Genomic DNA, 11913 nt, shown 5'->3' on the forward strand with positions numbered 1-11913 from the left:
GCATATTGTAATAATTATGCATGGTTTTATCATTGTTTTTCTGCTGGACTACATAATTATTCAACAGGGTAGCCTCTTTGAAAAAAGGTCTATATAACTGTTGTCCACCGGCCGACAACCGACAAACCGACTTCTGTGTTCCAGAACTGAAGTTTTTCGGATAAAATCTTTATTAAACTTCACAAAAGTGTTCATTGAGGGTTAGTATTCATTTTCTATAGCTTTAGTTTTTCTTTTAGTGTTATTATAGATGCTGATTATGACTTTTCTCTTCTTTCAGGTTTTTTTGTGTACAATGTTATTTCTATTTTGTTTTTGCTTCTGTGATCAGTTTAAAGAAGGAAAAATACTTATTTGAGTATTTCTACATGCCCTCCTTGTGAAAAGAATGATAATATTTTGCATGATTCCTTCTCCAAAAAGTTTTGTATTTGAATTTATTTCGTGAAACCTTTTGAAGTTTTTTCTGACCCAAAATTTTGTCGGCCATGACACCTTCCCTGTCCAAATTGTACTCGGGCCCATTTTTCTAAAAAATTACTCGGTCAGGCGAAATTCCGTAATGTATTTCTTCCAGATGTTGAAAATTTTCCCGACCTTCAGAGCTTTAGCGTGTCGGAAGAAAATTTCTACATCGGGTGCCAGATAAGTCGCGGCACGCCGAACCGGGTTCTTGTCCGACTTGTGATTCTGTATTTGACAGTTTTTTGTGTTTTAATTTTCAATTTTATGTGATTTTTTCTATTTAGTGAGAGGTTGCTTGCTACGAATGTTTTTTCACCTGTAGTGTATGTGGGATTGTTATTACAGGGCTCTTATTGCCCTTTTGTACTGTACTTTGTCGTAGTGTCTGTTTGTTATTTGTTATTTTTTTGGAAGCTGCTGGTCGGTTCCTTTTCTGTTATCTCATACGTACGCTTTGTCATTTAATATCACCTTCTAATATCTCTTCTCTGTATTATGCATTTATAAATTCACACCTAGCATATTGTATTACATCTTGGGGCTCCCCAAATACAAAGGGAACAGGTAAGTTAAATTCTGTGATAGATAGCATAACAAATAAAATAAATAAAATCTATGAAAAAAATAATCTAAACAGGTTTAGCACATTAAAGATAAATTCACTATATAAATTAGAGTGTGGTAAACTAATACATAAACATGTAAATAATAAACTATCAGCTGATTATCTAAGCACATTATTCACCAAACCATCCCATTCTCCTGGTACACGACAGCCAGCAAAAAACTCTCTAACGACTTTAGTCTTTGACAATTCACCCTCTCTTATTCGGTTCTATGGCCCCCATATCTGGAATCAACAATGTCTAAATATTAAATCCACCAGCCTCTCTCTTTTTTCCAAAAAACTCAATTTGAATCTTTCTGAAGATAATTAAATCCCATTCCTCACAGCCACCTCTACACTGTATTGTTATCATTATTGTCTATTTACCATTACTTTTCTTCCTCCGTGTTTATTGATTTGTTAGTGTCTTTTGTACAAAGTTTATTTCATTATATCCTTTCAAACTCGAAAGCCTCATAGGGTTGTTTTTCGTTTAGGATTTTTTAAATGTAAATAGTTCTAAAAAAAGAAATACATAAGTATAAGTAAGTATAAGTAAGTATCCGTGAAACCATAGATGTTGGAATATTTGGTCTTGATAAATTACCGAACGCTTTCTTAAATTTGATTTCTGGCTTTTGACCGACGGAATACACCGATTAGGAGTCTCGCCTCCTCCACCGTGTTCCAGCGTGAAAACGGTAGGTAAAAATGCGCACTTTAGTACTGTGGAAGGTTAGAAGAATGTAAACATTGTTAATTTTTTTCTTTCCTTTAAAAAGAATGATTTAGGCCGAGGGAATTAACATACCAGTTTAGCGTCACCAGCATGCCTGAAACTAGATGCGGCATATTTTCATTTTTCATTATTCATTATTTTTCCATTACAGGCTCTACAGCAACAAATCCACACTGTACAAACACCACCACACCACAGACGATCAACCTTTTGAAAACATCTTCTCGGGTATGTATTGCGCATGTGCAGTTACAGAAATTGAAGTATCCGTGACCGGAAAAAGAATCGATTCCAGAGGCCGCGGCGGTAAAATTAAAGACTTACGCGGACATTTGGATTTCAAGATACAAAATCAAATCAGTAGCCAAGCAAGAAGGGGGTCAACTCGAGTAAAGTCCACGATTGCGACGATGAAGAATTTTGAGAAGATGAGTAAACAGAAGTCTCTATGTGTTTCAAACAACGAAGCGATCTTAAGGAGATTATATTTCATGAAACAAAACTATATAATGTATAATATCGATATAATATTTACATATATAATATCCAGACGGTGTCAATCGAACGAATCGAACGCCAAATCAATCGAACGCAATTGAACGTCATCGAATAATTGCAATTCGATTGTCGAACGCAATCGAATCGCAATCGAATATTACCCAGGATTTCCGGTTCAATTGCTTCGATTACGTTCGATTGTATTCGATTACATTCGATTGATTCAATTGTAATAGATTTTATTCGCTTTGGTATGGTACTTAAGCGCACGACCGCCCACGCTAAAAAGCTCTAACAGAGTGATCCAATTTAATTTAATCGCAATCAAACTCATCGAACATAATCGTAATCGAACGAAATCGAAGATTAATCCAATGTAATTGACAATTAATCAAACCAATCGAGCATAGTCAAATATCAATCGAACCAATCTAACTTTATTTGAACGCAATCGAACACAATCGAATATTACCCAGGAATCGGCCGTTCGATTGAGATTCAATTACGTTCGAGAATCGAATCGCAATTATTCGATCGTGTTCGATTACGTTCGATTGGTTCGATTGCAATTTTTGTTCGAAGTTGTTCGATTGACACCGTCTGGTAATATTTACTTTTTACGTTTTGGAATCTGAGGCCCATCGCAATCGACACATTGAGGGTACGTGTCGGCATTCTCGTCGGCGTCAGATAAATACCAGCCACAGTAGATGCAAATGGGCTCGTAGCCACATGAATAGTAGAGCTTTTCCACAAGGTCCAAACAATCGTGATCTCTGACAAAGACCTTTACGCCGTGTGGAAGTTGAACATTATCTAAAAATTATCGAAAAAAAACCATTACAGTTAAGTGTTTTCATAACTAAAACAACCTGAGGGAAAAAATTAAAATGCTTGAGCGATAGAGTGTTCCGAGTAAAAGGGGGCAGAAATGGCCTATATATGCTAAGAAAGGGCTGAAAAAATCGTCAGTCAGCAAAATATTAGTGAAAAATCTAAAACTAACCAAACAAAAAGCCACATGAATAGCCAAAACCTTCCAAAAACTCATTGATAGCTTTCCGTTGGGTTGCCTTGATCTTCTTTTTTGAAAACACTAATCGCCATTTTTCACATTCTTCACACTGTAACATTATATACGTATTTTTGGCATGTTGGACTGACGGTGAAAATGTCAATTTCTTCCTCTTATCTCAAGTGAGTTACGGCATGTCCAAGCTAAAAGTGAACCAGTTCCACTCACTTTCAAAATGTCAAACATAGCTGGAAAGAAGCGCCATATGATGTAGATCAACGTGATTGGTGTTAGAAAAATTTGACTTGAGGCTATAAGAAGTTATAGCCCAAAAACCTGTATTATGACGTCATAAACATTACGTAACATTACGTCACAAAACTTAAAATTTAAATAACTCATAAACTATTAATGATATCAATATGAAATTTTGACAGAACAAATATATCATAATTCTCTAGAAGTAAAATTTTCAAAATCTCCTGAAAAATGATGACGTCAGCATTTTTAAGCCATTTTCGATTTTTGGCTATAAAAAATGACGTCATCATTTTTTTCAAAAGATTTTTAACTCAGAAATTTTCTTACATCAATATCTATTTGTGGTCAAAATTTGACGTTTATATGACTTTTAGTTCACGAGATATTCAAAATTTTAGTTTTATGACGTAATGTTATGTAATGTTTATGACGTCATAATACAGGTTTTTGGGCTATAACTTCTTATAGCCTCAAGTTAAATTTTTCTAACACCTATCACGTTGATCTACATCACAAGGTGCTTCTTTCCAGCTATGTTTGACATTTTGAAAGTGAGTGGAACTGGTTCACTTTTGCTTTGGACATGCCGTAACTCACTTGAGATTTGCCGGACGTGCATTCAAACTAGGACGACTCTATAAAGTAAATAAAATTACGGACTTGAGATTCAAATACTTTTGACGGAAACAGAATCTGATACCTCCAGCATTGTCTTTTACTTCTTTCAAGCAGTTTAAGATTTTACTTTAAAGAAAAAAAATTGACTTACATCTTTCGTGACTTTGCCGTACATTTGGCTGAACGTTTTGTAGTGACCATTTTCACCAAGCTGGGGATCGGGGAGAAACGGCAGGGCTTTGCAGTTTTCATCACGAAAAGGTCTAAAGAGAATAAATTGCCGAGGTTAACAATATTATAGTCACTCATAATATCCCCTTTGGTAAAAATAGATCTCACCACAATCTACGACAGAAATGAGCAATGTTTAGTAGTTTATAAAAGATGATTTCTTACCCACAAAAATCGCAAGATTCTGAAGAACATTTCTTTATCTGGAACGTGTAGTGCGTTTCTTTACAATGATTCTTCAAAAACGACTTCAAAGAGTGATAGTTTTTCAGGTCCTTTTTCGTTGTCTTGTCTCTCTGAAAAAAGAAGTACAAGCTTACAGTATAGCTTAATGGGGGGTATCATTAAAAATTAGCAACAGAAAAATTGAATTGAAAATTGAATCATGTCAACTTGAGGTAATGAGGAATTATCTAATGTCACTCAATTTTCTAAGGAAATCTATTCGCCACTTAAAACATGAGACAGGGATTTACGCAATCTTTGTTATAAAAAAAACCTTCAAGTCACGATCGATTTCTTGACACTTTATCCACAAATCGTCAATAGATGTGCCAGAAGCAGCGTCAAAGACCTGAAAACTTTTTCCCTTCAATGCGAGGCGTTTCATTTGTGAGTTTAAGAGCTCTTTAGGAAAAGCCATGGTTTCTTTCATTTCTTGGCGTAATTCATCAGTCTTGACGGCTTCTCTGACCTCTTTCACACTACTTGCTTTAGCTGTAAGTATACAAAAATAAAAACATTCTAATTTAGTGACATGATGTCATTCTTCATTTATTCCCTAGTATATTCCTTTGTATTACTTTTTTGTGATTCAAGATATCAGAGCAGTAAATCTAACTATTAAAGCCAGTTTTAATAATTCTGAAAATCATAGCTTCTTTTTGATACTCACATACTACCCTTTCAAATTCATCGGACATTTTGCGCCTCATCATCCCAACACCCTGAAGTCCTATGTTTACTATGCTCATGATTCGTTCCACGGGATTGGCCCAAGAATTACTGGGCGCCGTTCTCAAAGCAATCAGCAGGTCAAGATCGAGGTCACGAAAAAGGGCGATCAGCGCAACTTTAACAGAAAGGTAGTTAACCCGATGGTCTGGACCACCGTCTGTATACAAAAGAAGAGCTGGAGGGACTGGACCTGTAATCAAAAAAGAAAAAGACAGATACAGAATAGGGTGATCGGTAAAACCTTACAAGTCGTTCATCCAAAGGTCTTGGCCACCGTCTGTATACATGAAACAGAGTCCCTACATGAAAAGAGCTGGAAAGATTGACCTCTATAATAAAAGGGGGAAAACACAATAGAAATACGCAGTGTTCAAGTTCAGTGTTCAGATAATTACTCATAGAATTTACCTTCGCGTTGAATAATCAGTTCTTTCAATTCAGTACTATGCCTCAATGCTGATGATGGTTCGAAAGCAGATTCCTTGAAACCGATATGTACGTCACCACGGTAAAAAGATTGGCTTATGTCATCAGGTATGTCAATCTAAAATTGAATACAGAAATGAGAATAATGATCCAAAAAATGTCTTTCATTAATTAGTGATATAGGTTGATAGGTTCTCTCTTCTCATTTGGTGCTGCTTCCTTAAAAACATTTTAAATTAAAATGAACCAGGTGATAAAACTTTTCACTCGTACTTTGACAGTTGAGGAAACTAGGAAAGCAAAATTTTTATCAAAAAATAAACTCACAAACAAGTGCACAGATGGTACCAGTGAAAACTTCGTAAAATCATGATCGGCTGCTGACATAACCTGGTTTTTGCCAACAATCACCTTCTTCCCCCTTTCTGCGGCCGCGACTGGGTACGAAGGTTCTCCGCACTTGATCTTGTGCTTGTCGTCCATACTAACTAGATTGACCAGATCTCGGTGCTTGACAGCGTATTCTCTCAAATATTTCCAACTGGCGGCACAGTAATGTGCGTCGACGTGCTGGACTCTGATCTGATTAAGAATTTACAAAAGCGTAATTATAGACACTAAAAAAGAATCTCGAATCAATGAGGGACTTTCAAAAAAATCTTTGAAGTAGAGAAAGTTCAATTCACTGAGATGAATTACGATATATGAAGCTCTTAAATATCCAAAGGACCTAGACTTAAAAGATTACATACATATGTTAGTCTTCATCCTGCTTTAAAGAGAGTTACAAAATTAGTTTGAATTATACAAAGAATAAGTAACTACTTAACTACTGTAACTTAGCCGAAATTATAACTTACTTGTCGTTTTTGCACCATCATTTTGATTTGTATGCGTCCTTTGTAGTAAATACTCGTCTTGGCATATTCATTGAGAGGTTGAAATTGGTATCGAAGCCATTTTACGCTTGGTACATCAGTTCCATCAGGAACTAATTCTTTAACTCTGTCTCGTAGATCTCTGAAACTAATTGCTTTGGCAAGATAAAGTTGCTCCCCGTGACGGCGGTCCTGACAGGCAACTCCAACATCATTTGAAAGATACTTTTCGGTTTCCTCAAAGAAGAGCTTGAATTTGTCAACTTTGTTGGCGGCTTTTGGTTGGTTTCTTAAATCAACCAGAATCCCACTGTCCTCATTGAGAAGAGCAAAATCCATTCTCTCGTCGATCTCTTTTTCTCCTAGATTCAGTGGCGCTGATTTGTCACCCGTCAAATCTCGAAACATTGCCCTCAGGGCAACTTTGGAAGCTGCGAAGCCGAATGTAGCTTTGAAGGTTTTCATCGCGACACGACGCTCGTAACGTGGTATATCAGATTCAATTTGTCGAATGACGTTGACACATTTTTGGATAATATCATCGGACTTTTCTGGTACTGACCAAACAAAATGCAAAGCCGGCTTTTGGCCTCCAGGAACATAGCTGTAATGTACAGATTTGATTGTGAGTCCACCAAGATGTAGTTTATCGTGGATAAGTTTATAAATCTCTTTACGATCGAATGCACCTTCAAGAACTTCTCGTACATTAATTGGTGTATACATTTCAACACTTTGGAGTTTAATGTCCAAGGGTTGCAGTACCTTTGCAGGATGTTCAGTCACTGGCAACTCTTTGACGTTAGCATTCTTCTCAAGATTTGATTGAGGTGTTGCGTGAAGTTTCAGCATCTTGTTTTTTGTTACGGAAAGGTAACGGGCGTAGTCGTCCATCACTTCGGCCAATTTCAAACATTCTATTTTCAAGGTACTCCAGTCATGGGAAGACGCGAAGCTCAAGGCTTGCACTGCTTCTTTCAACGCATCAGCTAATTGTGAAAGCTTGTCGCCAGATAGGTTTCCAATTTCTCTTTTTCTGTGTTTTGATTTCTCCGGCTTATTGAAGCCCAACAGGCCTTTAAACGAGGGAGGAAAGACACGACTAGACTCTTTTTCTAAACGATCTGTGTGGCCATCCACGTACCACAAGGCATTATCTAACTTTTCTACAAAACGTGCAGAAGCGGTAGCTGCATTAGGATCAAAAACACAGTTTTTTTCTGCGATATGACGAATAATTTTGTTGTGTTGCTCCTCTTTTCCGTTCTTCGGACTTTCGATCTCCTTCGGTACGGAATCCTTGTATTGAGCCCTGGCATTAGCCATGATCAACTCTAAGGCATTTGGTCCCTTTGAAGCAGTAGTTTCGATAGGCTTTTTGCATAGTTCGCAATCATCTGGGTGTTCAACATAGATAGAAAAATAAAGCATACCAAAAAGTTTAGCTTTCTGTACAACGTCTGATGAAGGAGAAGCATTGACCTCTTGCAGTAATTTGTGATCGGTAGAAGTTTTACATCCTGTCACAGTCAGGTTTAAACAGTCCTTTTTTTTCCATTTAACGTGTGGAAACTCACCCTTTGTAATGTCTAAAAACAATTCTCTTACGGAGCAAGCATCTTTCTCTAAGTCGATGAATGTCCAAGAGACGATTACATCTTTTTGCTTCAAAATTCTTATGCTGATCGTCGTAGTCATGTTTTGAATTGGAACTAAAAAAAACAATGTCAACGTGGTTGATTCGTCTTGTTAACAATTCGAATGTTTTTCTTGTTTTTGCGCGTGCGTCACACATTCGATCGTTCGATTTGAAAGAAAACTTTTAGTGTAGAGCGGGTTTAATTTTTTGTAGTGTGATGTATACGGGGACTAAAGTCCCGATCGAACAGAAGCTATGACGCACGCGCAGGAAATTGTTATTTTTCGCACTTTAGGCGACAATGATGATAGCTGTAGGAGATGGAGTTCAATTTTCAGGTTTGTCTGTGAAATAATGAAATTTTCTTAAAATAATGAAATTTTTACGCGGCTACACAAAACACACGCGGGCGGGTGACGCTAAACTGGTATGTCAATTCCCTCGGCCTTATATATTTGAACATGATATCAATGATCATTTTATGGATCTCTCACAAAAATTCATCTAGAGGAAAAGAAGTTATGATTAAAAGGAGTTTTTTACCTACCATTTTTTTACGCTCTCCCCCGTAGTTTCCCGCGATCACTAAAATAAAAACAATGGAAAATTGTTTCGACGCGTGCGCAGTTGACACTACTAAACGGTATATTCAATGTTTTGATTTTGTAAATCGCAGACTTGGCTCAAACTTCAAGATGGAACAAAATGGCTTCTCAATTTTGATGAATAACACAACATGAGGTGAGATTTCAGATTTTTACCTTGCTTATGTATATTTGCTGATTAAACTGTATCCAAGACGTAGATTATCAATGGATGATAGAATTGGATTATTCTGATCATTAAATAAAAATCATGACCTTTTAATCTTAGAACTTCTGAAATATGAGATTGGATTTTTAAGGTTTTTTATTCAAAGATAAAGAAAAAAAAACTAATAGCATTTCATGTATTACATGAAATATCAACATGAGAAATATTTGCAATCTGATTGCCTGAAAAACTTATATTTTTTGATACTAAATTATAATCGAACTTTGTCAAAGTTAATCGAACAACAAAAGCTCAATTAAATTCACCAATCAAACTTTCTAACAGTCACTAAAATTGTGAGCATTTGATAGTTGTTTTGGCAATCAGAATGGTCCTTAATGATAACGTATGTAGTTGATTTATCTTTCACAAAACATAAAAACATTACTTTTGCCCCATTTTTACTGGCTTTATACAAGTATATAATGTAAACTGCTAAATTTGTTATTCAATTGACGTAGTGTTTGCCAAAAGTTCGATCATCGATTTTTATGTTTATTTCACCAAGTTACAGCTTGGGCGTTGTGTAGTAAAGGCGTGAAAAAAAAAAAAAACTAAGAAAAAGCCACAACTTGGAGAAGGTAGCACAATTTTTTGACCTTAACAGTTATCACTGTTAAGTTAAATTAATTCCTCCCACCAGCATCAAATTGATAAACTTTTGCCTACCCCTCTCTAAGAGTCGTCGAACAAGATAAGCAAAACGAAAAACATTTATATCGTTGTTAGTCAAAATGTCCACAGCCTGTTATAAAGGTGTGCACCAATTTCTTTGCAAGCTCTTTGTAATTCATTAAGAATTCAAAACTGAAAAAAGAATACAAAATAAAAAATAAGTAACTAATAAATAACTTGAACAAAAAAATCAAGTCAAACTTGACACGCCTACTTTGTGAAAATCTAAGTTCTAGCAGCAATGTACAAAGAAAATTGATATTGATTGAAAGTCTAAGTCTAAATTGAAAGTATAAGTCTGAGTTGAAAGTATAAGTCTATGAAAGTATAAGTCTAAGTTGAATTAGAAAAATGTAAAATATAAGTCTATTTACCAGCATGCCAGGAAATTTAGTGGTGAGAATCCTAGACAAAATGAAGAGCTTGAATGATTGAAGTATGCTTGAGAGCTTGAATTGAGATTTGAATTGAATCTGATTGATGTTCCCAACTTAGCTTAAGAGTTAACTGGAAGCCATCTTGAATTGAGTTGAGTTGAGTTCAGTTGAAAGTTGAGAGTGATGTTAGCTCCTCAAAAGCTAGTTGACAAAAATCAAAGTGCTGGTTTTGTGTCAAAAAGCAAAGTGGACAAAAATTATAAGAAACAAAGTGGATATGTAATAAATTATGAATAAGTAAATCATTTTTTGTGCATAAATTATATAAATTATTCTAAAATTGAATTGTATGTAAAATGCGGAACAAAACAAAGGACAAAGACCAGAACAAAGTGGACATGCAAGAAAACTTCCAAAATGTGTCTAGACCCTTAAAGCAAGCTCTGTCCACATGTGACAAAAAACAGAAAGACACTGAAAAACAAGAAAAACTTAGATTTGTATATTTTTGTAAATTTTGAATATAATAAAATAAAACCAAGAAGAACACAAACATGAAATTTTGTATTTCACGAGTTTCTCAGTTTACACAGCCAACTCGTACCATTTCCCGTTGCAACCTTCCCTGCAAGCTCCCTCCACAGCACGTTGCACAATGTCCTTGCGCGAGAGACTGGCACGCTCTATGTCCTCTAGGGCTTTCTCAATGTTCCATGTTTGGGCCACCAAATTACTAACATCGCAATGCGCTTTCTTTGTTATGAAGTGTTATGTCGCTTTTTAGCGACCGCATGAAGATGTTTCACAGATTTGATTTTTCTTTTAACAACGAAGCTTGACACTGCCGGATTTTGAAGTCTTTTCACGAAAAAATTTTTTTTACAGCATAGGGATTCTTGTGTGGGGATTTTAGTGGACGGACTTGGGAGTGCCGCAAAGAGAGGACTTGCGCATGCCAGCTTTCGGCTTTACGCTTTTAGTTTTGCCATGGTGGTCAAGGAATGCCTTTTAATGGGATGGATTTTTCAGCTTCCTAAAGAGGGAAATTTGTTAACAGGTTTCTTCAGTAGCCGGAAAAAATATTTGCTCACCTGCATAATCTTGATATCAGCATGGAAGTCAGAAAATTCACAATGAAGTCTCTCAAAGCGATCTCGTGGTTCTAATCCATTGTTACAGCCAAAAATAGCATTTGCACACCTTTCCACTGTGAGTTGATCTCCCACGACAGCTTTCTCTGTGAGCACTTCATCGTCACCTAAAAATAAAGTTTTATATACATTTGAAACACTCAAAATCTCAACTAGTAAATCTTAAAGTTATCTTTAGACATGAAGGAGATGATTGAGTTTACTTACAGATTAAAAGAACTGGTTTTTTAAAAACCTCTTTCTTCGTGTTAGGTTTAATAGCGTCTTTTGACTTGATTGGTGTAGATACTGAATTTTTGAAACGAAATTCAAAATATACACTGTTAGCATTACACGATTAGTACCACGGTCAGTACCAATATATTTTGCTAACAATGTAAAAGACTGAATGGTGATGTGACGTGTCAAGCGCCTTACCTTATTTTGGTGAGATATTATTATCAATCGTAAAGTCAGCAATTGTATTTGATTCCATTTGTTCAACATAAAAAACAAAATTATTAAGGTAGATTATGCATTGTCAAATTTCATCTTAGATGGATACAACAGGAAGTATAATACAC

The 11913-nt window shown here is 35.9% G+C and overlaps 1 protein-coding gene across 1 annotated transcript; it reads right to left on the reverse strand.

The window, feature by feature from the left end:
• Positions 1–2919: 2919 nt before the first annotated feature.
• On the reverse strand, positions 2920–6698 carry LOC136824227 (uncharacterized). Its single transcript, XM_067080402.1, has 9 exons — positions 6678–6698; positions 6145–6399; positions 5800–5935; positions 5330–5581; positions 4934–5151; positions 4600–4730; positions 4355–4466; positions 3316–3433; positions 2920–3125 (listed from the first exon to the last, which is right to left on the reverse strand). The coding sequence occupies exons 1-9, from the start codon at positions 6696–6698 to the stop codon at positions 2920–2922; spliced, it is 1449 nt and encodes a 482-aa protein (XP_066936503.1).
• Positions 6699–11913: the final 5215 nt, after the last annotated feature.

This window comes from Clytia hemisphaerica, unplaced genomic scaffold (genome assembly GCF_902728285.1).
Source record: "Clytia hemisphaerica strain Z4C2 unplaced genomic scaffold, Clytia hemisphaerica genome assembly, whole genome shotgun sequence".
Classification (NCBI taxonomy): Eukaryota; Metazoa; Cnidaria; class Hydrozoa; order Leptothecata; family Clytiidae; genus Clytia; species Clytia hemisphaerica.

Coding starts and splice junctions, on each gene's coding strand:
- LOC136824227 (XM_067080402.1), bottom strand. CDS start 6,698: ATGATGGTGCAAAAACGACAA. Junction 5,152..5,329: donor TGAATTTGAAAGGGTAGTAT/GTGAGTATCAAA, acceptor GTATACTTACAG/CTAAAGCAAGTAGTGTGAAA. Junction 4,467..4,599: donor GAATCTTGCGATTTTTGTGG/GTAAGAAATCAT, acceptor TATTCTCTTTAG/ACCTTTTCGTGATGAAAACT.